Source organism: Danio rerio, chromosome 22 (assembly GCF_049306965.1).
Source record: "Danio rerio strain Tuebingen ecotype United States chromosome 22, GRCz12tu, whole genome shotgun sequence".
Classification (NCBI taxonomy): domain Eukaryota; kingdom Metazoa; phylum Chordata; class Actinopteri; order Cypriniformes; family Danionidae; genus Danio; species Danio rerio.
Window position 1 is genome coordinate 33,767,982 of NC_133197.1, and position 12,367 is coordinate 33,780,348.

Sequence of the window (12,367 nt, forward strand, 5' to 3'; positions counted from 1 at the left end):
CAGTTATTTAGCTTTCGTGTAGTGCCTATTGAAATAGTGGCTGTAAATGTCCCCTTATTTTAAAATATTGACCATGCTGAACATTGCAGACATGAGTCAATAATCCGGTGCGCTCTGTGGAGCTTTCACCGTTGGAGTAGAGCGCGTGTCCCGTTAAAGAGCGACATCTGCGTCATGTGACGGCGGACGGACTGGGAGATGAAGATGGCGCAGCACCGGCGCTAAGGTCTCCCATTTACACCGTTAAAAATAACGGAAATTCGTATCGATTGCGCGGAAACGAACCCCGCGCGCGCACGCGACTCGAGAACCGCTCAAGGTTAGTTTGTCCTCGCGCTGTTCCGCCGGATTCCTGCGTTAAATCACGACTGCCCGAGTCAATGAAATAAATAAATGATCGTCTCCATCAGATGTTGCTGCCGCCGCATCCATAACGGGAAATTCGGACGCACGGATGGGAAACCTGAGCTGACGTGTGAAAGATGTCGATTGTTTGGCGAAACACACGGCTGTGACATAAACACGTCTGATCGTCGGCTTCAACTTTAATGTGTCATCGTACATGACATTTAACTCAAACTCTGCTGATATCTTGGTTATTTTACCGGGATCATGTGGACACCAACCGAGGACGAGAAAATCGGAGTGGGTGAGTTGAAAATATGTTTATTTGTCATTCACGTGATACATAGTTCAAATAAACCTTCATTATCAGTGCTGAAAGTGTTTTATTTGGCTTACACATGATTTGGAGGATTAGATAAGGCAATCGTACTGCCTGTTATGAAAACCTCCCGCTCCACAATGTTGTATATTGTTTATGGTCATAAAAGGAACATGTTTTCAGGATTTCATCCAGGATTTTACAATAATTCATTATGTAAATCTGTCTGCACGACTGTTGAATACTAACGTGATGTTACAGTAGTACACACACTGCTGATGTTGACGATTCTGTACGCGACCGACAGGGGGCGATAAGAGCGATGCGTTTCCAACAGGTGCATGAAGAAAACATCACACTGAGGTCTAACACTGATCACATGCATTCGTCCCCAAAACCGTCATCTGAAACACCACGCAAGCCTCCTAAACAAATGAGCGTTGTCTTGACTGATGTGCACCGTCAGCATGCTGCGGTGGTCGCAGTTTTGTCCGAGAGAGCGTCACAGTAGTGCAATGCCAGTGCTCTTCACACCTCCCCTACAGTGCCTGACACAATCAGACGAGCTTCTTGTCCAAACAGAAGCCAATTGAAACACACACAAACACTCACACACAGGTTTTTAATGCAGCTTCGAATGAACTAATGAATGCGTGAATCATAATCTTGCTGAGGTAAATGAGGAATTTGAAATGTGCGGCTCCTGATGAGTCACCATATTCTTTGGGAACAGCGTTGAGGCTGGGTATGATTGGTCATGTACCTTCTAGCTGTCACATCAGTCAGATAAATGCAGATTAATAAGATGCATTGTTGTGTAGCTGGACTCAGTTCTTTTGGTTCACTTCCTGCACTCGTATGAGTCACGATACAAAATGGCAGCCTTCACTAGTCTATAGCTGCGTCCCAAATCGCATACTTATGCACTATTTTACGCCATTTTGTAGTATAAATAGTGTAAGTAGTGTGTTCACATTGAAAACTCTCAAAATAATAAGTGCACTTTAATTACCCGGATGATGCACTCATTCAGCCGCTAAAATGAAGTGTGTAATGATGGACACTTCACGCACTCAACGACCGCAGGTTTGCTTACGTAGCGGAAGGGGCGGAGCGATCGGACGCACATGTTGAATAACTTTATTTATTTTGGATGGTGAAAGCAAAATTCTCCTACGAGAGTGATTATAGCGCCTCCGGATGGTAAATGCGGCAATACTCACGGCAGGTATTACTTGATAATTCAGTCGTTTATTTCACTGATTTGGCAACAGTCAAACGTCATCAGGGAAACGGTTTGAATTTCCGCTTAGTAAAAAAACATTAGTGTGCCATTTGGGACAGCACTACATACATATACTATCCTGTTGAGTGTGTAAGTGCATAAGTACATAGTGCATGAGTGCATAGTGTATAGTGTGCCATTTGGGACGCAGCTGAAGTTTTCTAGATGTTATTTGCTGGATTTTTGTTGTTGAGTTGTGTAGATTTGATTCATTTCTCAACAAGCATTTTTTAGTTTAGTTTAGCTGGTTGTGTTTGTGGGATTGTGTACTTAGGGTGACCGCTCTTTTTTTCTAAAGTAAAAATAACTCAGAGTAAATCTTAATATCCTTTATACTTTAAAAAGGATTTACTGTTACATGTTTACAAACAATAATTTGGCTGATTGATTTGAGAGGAATTTTAGAGAACTTGTATTTTTCTTAAATTGGCTTTTTTTTTATTAAATTAATATTTAAGGTATTATGTTAAAAAATAAACTATGTGACTATTGCACAATTAATCTGCATGCTTTTTATAGCTCTGGTCACTAAACCCTACTTAAAAAAACAGCTTAAACCAGTCTAGGCTGGTTGGCTGGTTTTAGCTGGTCGACCAGGCTGGTTTTAGAGGGGTTTTGGGGATTTCCAGGCTGGTTTCCAGCCATTTCCAGCCCGGTCTTAGCTGGTCAGGCTGGGAGATGACCAGCTAAAACCAGCTCGGCCAACCTAGCCAGGCTGGGAGCCCAGCTAAGACCAGCTATGTCCAGCTTAAACCAGGCTGGTCAACCTGGTTTTAGCTTGATTTAGCTGGTCACTTTCCAGCCTGACCATCTAAGACCAGGCTGGAAGTGGCCAAAACCCCTCTAAAACCAGCCTGGTCGACCAGCTAAAACCAGCCAACCAGCCTAGGCTGGTTTAAGGTGGATTTTTTAGCAGGGAAATCATTTCATTAGCAAATGGTTATTGTTAACAGAATTATATTAAATTATTATTAAAAGGAAAAACACAATTTTTTTTGTAAATCACCAACTCATTAGATAAACTACTGAACTGTATTTAATCAGACATTGAAATGAAAACATAATATAATATCAAATGAAACCCCTTTAACTGATTAACTGATTAATTGATTGATTGATTTTCCTTTGGCTTAGTCTCTGTTTCAGAGGTCACTATAGCGGAATGAACCGCCTACTTATTCAACATGTTTTACACAGCAGAATTCCAACCGCAACCCAGTACTGGAAAACACCCATACACACTTACATTTACACACTACGACCAAATTAGTTCATCAATTCCCCTATAGAAAACCGAAGCACCCGGAGGAAACCTACGCCAACACAGGGAGGACCTGCAAACTCCACACAGAAACACTAACTGACGCAGCCAGGACTCAAACCAGTGACCTTCTTGATATGAGGTGACAGTTTTAAACGCTAAGACACTGTGCCACCAATTGCTTCAATATTCAATAAAAATGTTGCTATGCTAACTAGCTAAATTATTAAGCATTACAGTTTTTGAAACTCAAATGTTAAAATTGCATACTGTTATGTTAAAATAAAATCATGTCTAAAACATAAAATGAAGACTGGGGACGGAGATGAAAAAATAATTTACAATAATATAAATAAATATAATAATATACAGTAGCTGTTACTACCACTAACTAAACTAAAAGTTGATCAAGATTGGAGCTCTTTCGCCAAGCTTTATAACTGTCCTTAACTGAACAATTACACATCTATGAATATTGCAGAGATGTTCTTTTGACAACAGAGAGCCTTAGACTGCTTGTCTTCATCGTTATTGCAGGGTCACGTCAATGTGATCGTGCACACCAATGTGCAAAACGGCAGAGACGGTGCTCGCTGCAGAGCCATTTGAGCAGAGCTGAGCTCCAGCGAGGGGGAGCATGAGCTCTCGCTCATCCTCCTATAAGCTGTTTTAATGCGTACACCAACCCCACCCCTAACCCTACCCCCAGTGACATCACTCGTAGAAGAAGTGCAAGAAAGGATGAGCGAGAGCTCAAGCTCCCCCTCGCTGAAGCTCAGCCCTGCCCAAATGGCTCTGCAGCGAGCACCACTTGAAACGGCATGCGTAAAAGCGTAATGCTCGTTTTTTTGTTCACCAATCAGGTTGGCACTTCTGTTGACGTGCACGGAGCTGGTGAAGTTACAGTAAACAGCACTTGGAAACTGTCAATGAACGTGAAAACTGTCAATGCGAGCGCTCATTGAAGAAGATGCCCAGAGGCGATATGAACAAGGAGTTGTTTATTGTTCTGTTGAACAATAACCATTTCTTCATCGCTAGAACTGAAACTGCTGCTTGAACCATCCATAGCAACAAGTGGGTTGTTGCTTGAGTGGATACGTTTGCGGCCGGAATTATTTCTATTATTTATTAAATTTCTCATTTGTTGTATTTTATTAACGTCTACCCCCACCCCAACCCTGATCCCAACCGTCACAGTAATGTAAAAACTGTAGTTGTACCGAGTATTAGTTATGTTATCTATTAAATTACCCAATAAAATGTATTTTTTAACGCCTACCCCCACTCCAACCCTACACCCAACCCTCACAGTACTGTAAAAAAATTAATTATTGTTATACAGTGTCATAAAAAAATGCTGCTTTATTAATGTGCATATCGCACTTCCGGCCGGCCGCATATCCGATATAGGCTGTTTCTCAATTCCAAGAACGCAGAGAACAGACTTGCGTTCTTGTGGAGACCAGTCTTGCCAGGTGTCCTCGGAAGAACGAACTCAGTTGACTGCGTGGGCAGAGAACGCATCCTTTGAGAAATGGGATGCTGCGTTCTTCCTGATGGTCATGTGACCTTCACGCATTTTAAATAGTAAATTATTTAAACATAACAGCACTCATACAACGATTTATTGTTTCCCCCCTCTTCAAAATATATACTTTGCATAAAAACATTATAAATATACTCTGCACAATATAAATAAAACAGATTTTAATACGAATTTCAGCAAACAAACAACCCTTAATGTTTTTATTCCTTTATTAAGATATTCATGGTAATGTTTACTTTCACCGTTTCATTTAGGGAAACTCCTTAGGTAAATAAGTGATATCTCTGAACTTTAATAATAAATCTAAATAAAATTCAGCGCTTCCCATCTCTAGTCGCAATGACTTCTGGGACTTCCAGAGTGAGTTCGCTATTCAAGTCTGCATCAGTGCGTCCTCGATATCAAGATCACATGCGGGAAGTTTCAAGCGTCCTCCGTACTTGCGGTCTTGAGTATTGGAATTGAACTTAGGCAGCTGATGATGACGTTGCACGAGAAAACGAGGACGCAAGACCGCTGAAGAACGCATATTGAGAAACAGCACTAGACTTTACCCAACAAGTGTGTCAACTTTGTCTTCTTCTTCTGTGTTACAAGCGGGTGTCAGAAGCTTAAAGTTGTGTAGCGCCATCTAACATCAAGGAGTGATTTTGCATACTCTTGCTTGATGCCAGTGAAAATCGTTTGGGATTGACTCCGGAAAAACGTCTTAAAAAATGCCGACGATAAACGCAACTGAAAAGCGTCCCATTATGTACGAGCCAGGCCCGGATTGGCTAATCGGGAGGACCGGGAGAATTCCCGGTGGGCCGGTCCGTTTTTTGGCCGCGAGGGCCGGTGTCCCTAGCTCCAGAATCTGTTGCTCTCAGCAGTCACACTTTTTAAATTAAATTTTATTTTTTTTACTTCTTATTGATTATTTTACCGCAACTCTGCTCTTTTTATCTATTTTCTCGCAGCCTGGTTAATGATGATATAAGTTAGACGAGCCACCACTTATTGCACAGCTGTTGTGGTCCAATGGTTAGCACGTTAGGTTACGACACTGCGGACCCGGCTTTGATCCTCGTTTAAGTAGTTTTTTTTTTTTTTTTGTAATTTTTATTGTTAAGACATAATACTGTTAGGGTTGTTGAACATTTAAAGTTCTAAAGCAGCTGTTTTCTCAAAAAAAGACGTGATAGTGTAATTAGAAACTGAATTGGAAATGTCCTTATTTTAATATAGTCAGTCGTAAACTGAGGTGGGCCGGTCTGAGGCTTGAAACTCCAGGGCTGAAAAGGAGTCCCACTCCGGCCCTGGTACAAGCCTTAAGTTTAAACTTCGGGAGCAACATTACCTTAGACTCGGCTTATTTGTCAGAAGCTGTCTGCTTTAGCTTGAACGGCTATATTTTAAGAGCTGCAGAACTAGAAACTTACAGGAACAGGCCGACTATCTGGCATCCGGAGGAGCAGGTCTGTCAGAAGCATGGGAGTTTTACATTCCGAAGCAGCAGAAGGTGGAAACTCATGGATGTTCTCCAAAAAAGATCGACCCCCCCGAGATTCTGGCACGGCGTTGATAAACAGCTATTCACGCTGGCTCTGTGTGAATGGGGCTTTGTGATGCAATGGCCTTGTTGAATGTGATGCTAACCCCGCAGCCTGCTAATGCACCACACAGTTCACATCAATAAAGGCCGTTTCTGTTTTTACTATGGAAAACATGTCGGATCAATAGTGTGTTTAATATTTCAGCTTATATTAGAGGTATTTTATATCATTTAATACAAGGCCACTGCAGAACATATAATATAAATGATAAAACGTGAACATTTTGATGTTGTAAAGTTGAGTATCATATTTGAGGTGATGATTACTACTATACGTGACACATTCCATCCTTTATTATCATTTTGAGGACAATGCTGCCAAAAGATTGGCTTCATTTTAGCAATTACTGTCTTCAGCTCTGCTTTCTCTACATAAGTCGTAGGTGACTTTGTTGATATAATGGAGATAATAGGAGGAAACCTTCTGTAGGAGTGCTAGACTGCCCAATTTTGTGGTTAAAGAGCCAGATTTCCACATAATGCCTAGAGGTGCTGTATAATTTACTAATGCACACAATTACATCCCATTTTGATCTGGCATTGCATAACGTTATTTCCTTGGGGCATTGGCAAATGACAGCACTCATGCTGCGTCCCGTTCAAAGCCGAATGGGGGATATTCAGGCATTGATTTTTCAGAATTGTGTATACATAGTGCTTTGTTGATCGATGTTTGGAACATAATATGTAAGGGAACAAAATGGTGGGCGATCATTTGTCTTTGCATGGTTATTAACTTAAAAATTGTTGATGGTACTTCATTATTCTTGACTTTTCTGTTACTTAAAAGTTTCTCGCTGAATTTTCTGGTTGTGCAGACTGCTGTGTTTGTTGTCTTGAACCTATACTGACACCTAGTGGTGTGGATGTAATAGAAAGCAAAACTTTTCGTTCCTTTGCTATTGGATAAGTCCAGTATTTGTGAGCATTTTATTATATTCAATCATTTATTTTCTTTTCGGCTTAATCCCTTTATTAATTTGGGGTTGCCACAGTGGAATGAACTGCCAACTTATCCAGGCTATGTTTTACACAACAAATGCTCTTCCAGCTGCAACCCATCACTGGGAAATGCATGCAGAACATGCAAACTCCACACAGAAACGCTAACTGACTCAGCCGGGGCTCGAACCAACAACCTTCTTGCTGTGAGGCAAACTTGCTACCTACAGCACCACTGTGCAGCCCATTTTATTATATTTTACAATATTAGCAATATTATTAGCTATATTATTCTGTTAGCAAATGTGTCCAGTTTTACCAAGATAAAGAAAATTGTAATCAACTAGTGATGTGATTTTCAACATGGCTGCTTCCTTGAAGTAGCTCCTCTATGTAAAACTATAACTGCGTCCCAAATGGCACACTATATACTAGGGGTGTCAAAAATAATCGTTTCTTCGATGCACCGCGATGCAGACGCGGACAATTCGGTATCGGTTCAGTAATAATCATAACCGGTTATTACTGACGTCATTTACCTCATATGCGCTCTGTCGCGAGGGAGACGATCGCGAGTATTTACAACGCTCTAACTACTTAATACTCATGAACTGTGCACAATTTCACTGTGTGAGTTTGAGAATGAAAGTAGCCTACTCAATTTCTCTCTCTCTCTCTCTCGCTCGCTCTGTCTCTCTCTCTTTCTTACACACACACAGTGGCCCATTTGACCTGCTGGCGTGGCTTTTCTTCTCCTCTCTGCTGTTTTACAGCATTACTTTTGGATACAGAAACGAGCGCGTGTCTGCAGAGTTTTCTCCACCGTGTCTATCATAGATCAGCTGTGAGATCGCCGCTGCCGCCTGGCGCTTATCATTCATCTGAAGAGTGCAGCGCGCAAGTGCCAATCGCAACCCAATCAATCCCAATCAAAGGGGTGGAAGAGAACTAGACAAGGATCAGAAATTGAGCTGGATATTTATATTTGTTTATATTATTTGCTTAATGCTTGTTTTTTTCAAAGTTACAGTTTATATATCTTAATACAATATCTTGTATTAAATGACACAATTTTATTACAAATAATAACCTATATAAATATAAATATATTCATACATTTTAATACAAGAGCTGCTGCTGTGAAAAAAATATAAAAGCATCGTCAATGCACCGTGATGCACCGAAATATCGAATTGAACCGAATCGATGGCATGATAATCGTAACCGAACCGAATCGTGAGAGTAGTGTAGGTTCACAGCTCTACTATATACTATGTTCTTCAGCACTTACACACTCAACAGCATACATGTAGTGTCGTCCCAAAAGGAACACTAATGGGTTTTACTAAGCGGAAACTCAACCCTTTTCCTAGATGGCATTTGACGGTTGCCATATCAGTGAAATAAATGACCAAAATACCAAATAATACCTGCCATGGGTATAACCAAATTCACTACCGGGAGGCACTATAAACACTCTCGCAGGAGAAATTTGCTTTCACAATACACAGTAAATAAAGTAATCCAACATAAGCCTGATAGCTTCAGCCCTTCCGCTACGTGAGCAAAGCAGCGACTGCTGAGTGCGTGAAGTGTCCAGCATAACACACTTCATTGTACTGGTTGAATGAGTCTATCATTATAATTAAAGTGCACTTATTATTGTTCAAGTTTTTAGTATGAACGCACTACTGACACGATTCTCACTACAAAATAGCATAGAATAGTGCATAAACATGTGGTTTGGAACTCACCTAAAATGGCTCTTTTGCTTAGTGATATAGCTTACTGTACATCTTTATAATAAAGATATGACACTTCCACTAAAAGAAGATGTTTAGCATTAGCATTGTAGCAATACATCAACTAGGTTGATTAATCAGACCGTATTTTGAAATGTTGTGCAACTTGCTGTCTAGATAGTAGACAAATACTCAATTTTGGTTAAGGTAGGAAGTTCATTTTAATCATTAGCACTTAGCAGTTAGCATGCACTAACAGACATGAGAGCACTCATTCAGCCCTGTTTTAGGTTTGTGTTTTTGACTGGAGAAAGCGATCGCTAAAGAATAGCTAAATGGCTTTAAATAAAAATTAAGTGTGTGTGTGTGTGTGTGTGTGTGTGTGTGTGTGTGTGTGTGTTGCATGTGTTATTATGATATTGACTTAGTACTAGTGTTGTCAGGATACTAGAATTTTGGTACCTATTTTTACTGAAATGTTAAAAACTTCCTTTTGCCGCTTAATCCATTTTAGCCCACCGGCAACTATAGCTGCCACCGTTCATAGTTGTCATTTTCCTTTTATAAGTAATTTTCTACATGTTGTCTGTTTATTTCTCAACAACATGCAAGCAAACAACCAAATAAAAGATTTAAAATGATTTACTTCCTGTCACATGAGGCCTTCAACTTCCTACCCCTAATTCCAGGATGCAAAATAGAGTCAAACCCTCCCAAATAAAGCCAGATTTCATCTTACTAAAAATAATTTGTTCACAAATGTATATCAGCATAATCATGAAGGTCTCTATATTCATCCAAGTAAAACAAATCTTTCAAGAAATCCATAGTAGTTTGTATACTTTGTTAAATGTTTAAGTGGCAACCGATAGGCAAATACCTTATAAGTATATAAGTCATGGGGCATTAGGGAATAATGCGTTAATAAGTTAATAAATCAAGGTAATTAGTCTTGTTTAATGATTAAGCTTTCATAATACCCAATATAAATATAACTTGACCATTTAACTCTACTTTGAAGTCGCCTTTTTTGATACACAATTTGATACACAGCAAAGTTAACATCTCTCACGGGTCCCACTCCCACAACGAGAGTTAAAATAACACTGGGGCAGAGTGAAAGTGCTGAGTGAACAGAGAATAATGAAGTTCTGCTGTTAAAAAGCAGAATCTCTGAAGAAAAACACAAAACTACAACCGAATACAGTCACAACCTTAGGCTCTACTGTCCACACAAACATGGGTTCGTCTGAATTTTGTGAAAACCCTGTAGAAAATAAACGCAAAACATGTTTGTATAGGACAATATTACAAGGCTACATGCAACCAATTTAAATGGGTTAAACACAGCTGATTTGTGTTCACATGCTCAACAGAAATTACTGTGATTGGCCATGAAGGTCATCGCACTTCATTGCACTGCACAGATCACAACACAAACAGACACTGGAGCATTTTAAAGCCAGTTGGCATTGTGACAAATACTGTGACAGTATCGTGACAACACTAATTTTGTGTGGATGTAGCAATATGTAAAAGTTTTCTTTACTGACGCTATTAAATGTGATATTTAAATAAAAACACAATGTGCTTGTGCAAACGTCTTTTAATAAACAAAAATTGGAAAGTACCAAATACTATATCAAGCCATAGTATGTCCTTTCTGATATCAGACTCCCTGGGTTGGGAATTTTGGTTAAGTTGAAACTTCTAAGCATCAACACTCAGCATATTCTGATCGACACGGTAATGCTAAAAGCACTCATCTTCTCTCTTTTGAGATTTGTTTGTGACCTCTATACACCTTAGAAGGAAGGAGTTAACAGGCAAATGGAGGAACTATTCTGTCCTTTAATTGAATCTGTATTGGATGGACAGGCATAGGCACTGAGCACAGGGAACACTTTGGATATTTGCTGCTGAATATTCATCTTTGCTTAATGATGAGGCTGCGCTCCATTAGAATATTGTAGATGGATGTGATTGTGGGCTGTCAAAGGGACGGGGTGAAAAGGAGGGTGTCCGGTGTTGTTCACTAGATCATTAAATGCAGTTATGAGCCATCACACCTGCCTGTGGCAGTGTTGGGGCTTTCAGAAGTGTTGATGGAGGTGTTCTGCAGGCACTGTGAGAACATTTATTCAAAAAGGAGGTGGCGGAAAGTTTGTTTGCTCGCTAAGCTGTCACATTTCAGACTGCAGGTACTTATTAGCCATGTTTGCTAAGGATGATACCTTAAATGATGCATGAGTTGTGCTGTTACTTTTTTAGGTTTCTACCCGGTGGTAATAACCAGGGAGGGATAGATATGCTTACTTTCCACATTATTATTGCTTATTATCTTAAAAATTTTGTTTAGAAACGATATATAATTGGGCGAGGCAGTGGCGCAGTAGGTAGTGCTGTCGCCTCACAGCAAGAAGGTCGCTGGGTCACTGGTTTGAACCTCAGCTCACTTGGCGTTCCTGTGTGGAGTTTGCATGTTCTCCCTGCCTTCGCGTGGGTTTCCTCCGGGTTTCCCCCACAGTCCAAAGACATGCGGTACAGGTGAATTGGGTAGGCTAAATTGTCCGTAGTGTGTGTGTCTGTGTGAATGTGTCTGTGGATCTCTCCCAGAGATGGGTTGTGGCTGGAAGGGCATCCGCTGCGTAAAAACTTGCTAGATAAGTTGGCGGTTCATTCCGCTGTGGCGACCCCGGATTAATAAAAGGGACTAAGCCGACAAGAAAGTGAATGAATGAACGATATATAATTTGGCCTAAACTAAAAGCTTGTTCTATTTGGAAGTTAATGAATCCTAATTTTGGTTGGAATTTTTTGAGCCTGACTACTAAACAAAACCAGCTTTCGGAAATGATCTGCTTCACATTTATTTTCTGATTGGGTTGAAAACAATAACACTTAAAACGAGCATTTTTTTAAATACATATTTGATATGGGCACCAATATATGCTGTATGAATTAGCAACGTTAGCTTAAATCATGCGGCTTATTGAGGTGTTTATTTAATTTACCGCATTATACCTACAATTTGCACCTGACAAAATATAAAACCGTAACCAAGTGTGCTTGGTTGTAAAAAATCACAGATTTAATTAACTAAAGATCTGTGGTAGCAATATGAAACTAGCTCCAAATAAACTGCCAAGAGAGATCATCAGTGTAATCTGCATGCCAATATTATTTCTTTTACTGCAATAAGATTAATGACTAATAATTAATTTTGAAAATATGATCTTAGTGCAGTTACTTCAAGATATAAACAATGTTGTGTAATACCTATTTTCCGCAGGTGGTGGAAAACTCACTAGCATGTTTTTCAGACTTCAG

At 40.0% G+C, this 12,367-nt stretch overlaps 1 protein-coding gene across 50 annotated transcripts in view; it reads left to right on the top strand.

Moving 5' to 3' along the window:
• Window positions 1-181: 181 nt before the first annotated feature.
• dock3 (dedicator of cytokinesis 3) overlaps window positions 182-12,367 on the top strand; it is a 397,524-nt gene continuing 385,338 nt past the window's right edge. For all 50 annotated transcript variants that reach the window (XR_012397895.1, XR_012397898.1, XM_009296480.5 and 47 more), the window contains exon 1: window positions 182-649. Coding sequence is in view for 48 of the 50 variants with exons in the window: in XM_009296480.5 (XP_009294755.3) it covers window positions 613-649 (37 nt within the window). In the remaining 2 variants the exon portion in view is untranslated. The remainder of the gene's footprint in view (window positions 650-12,367) is intronic.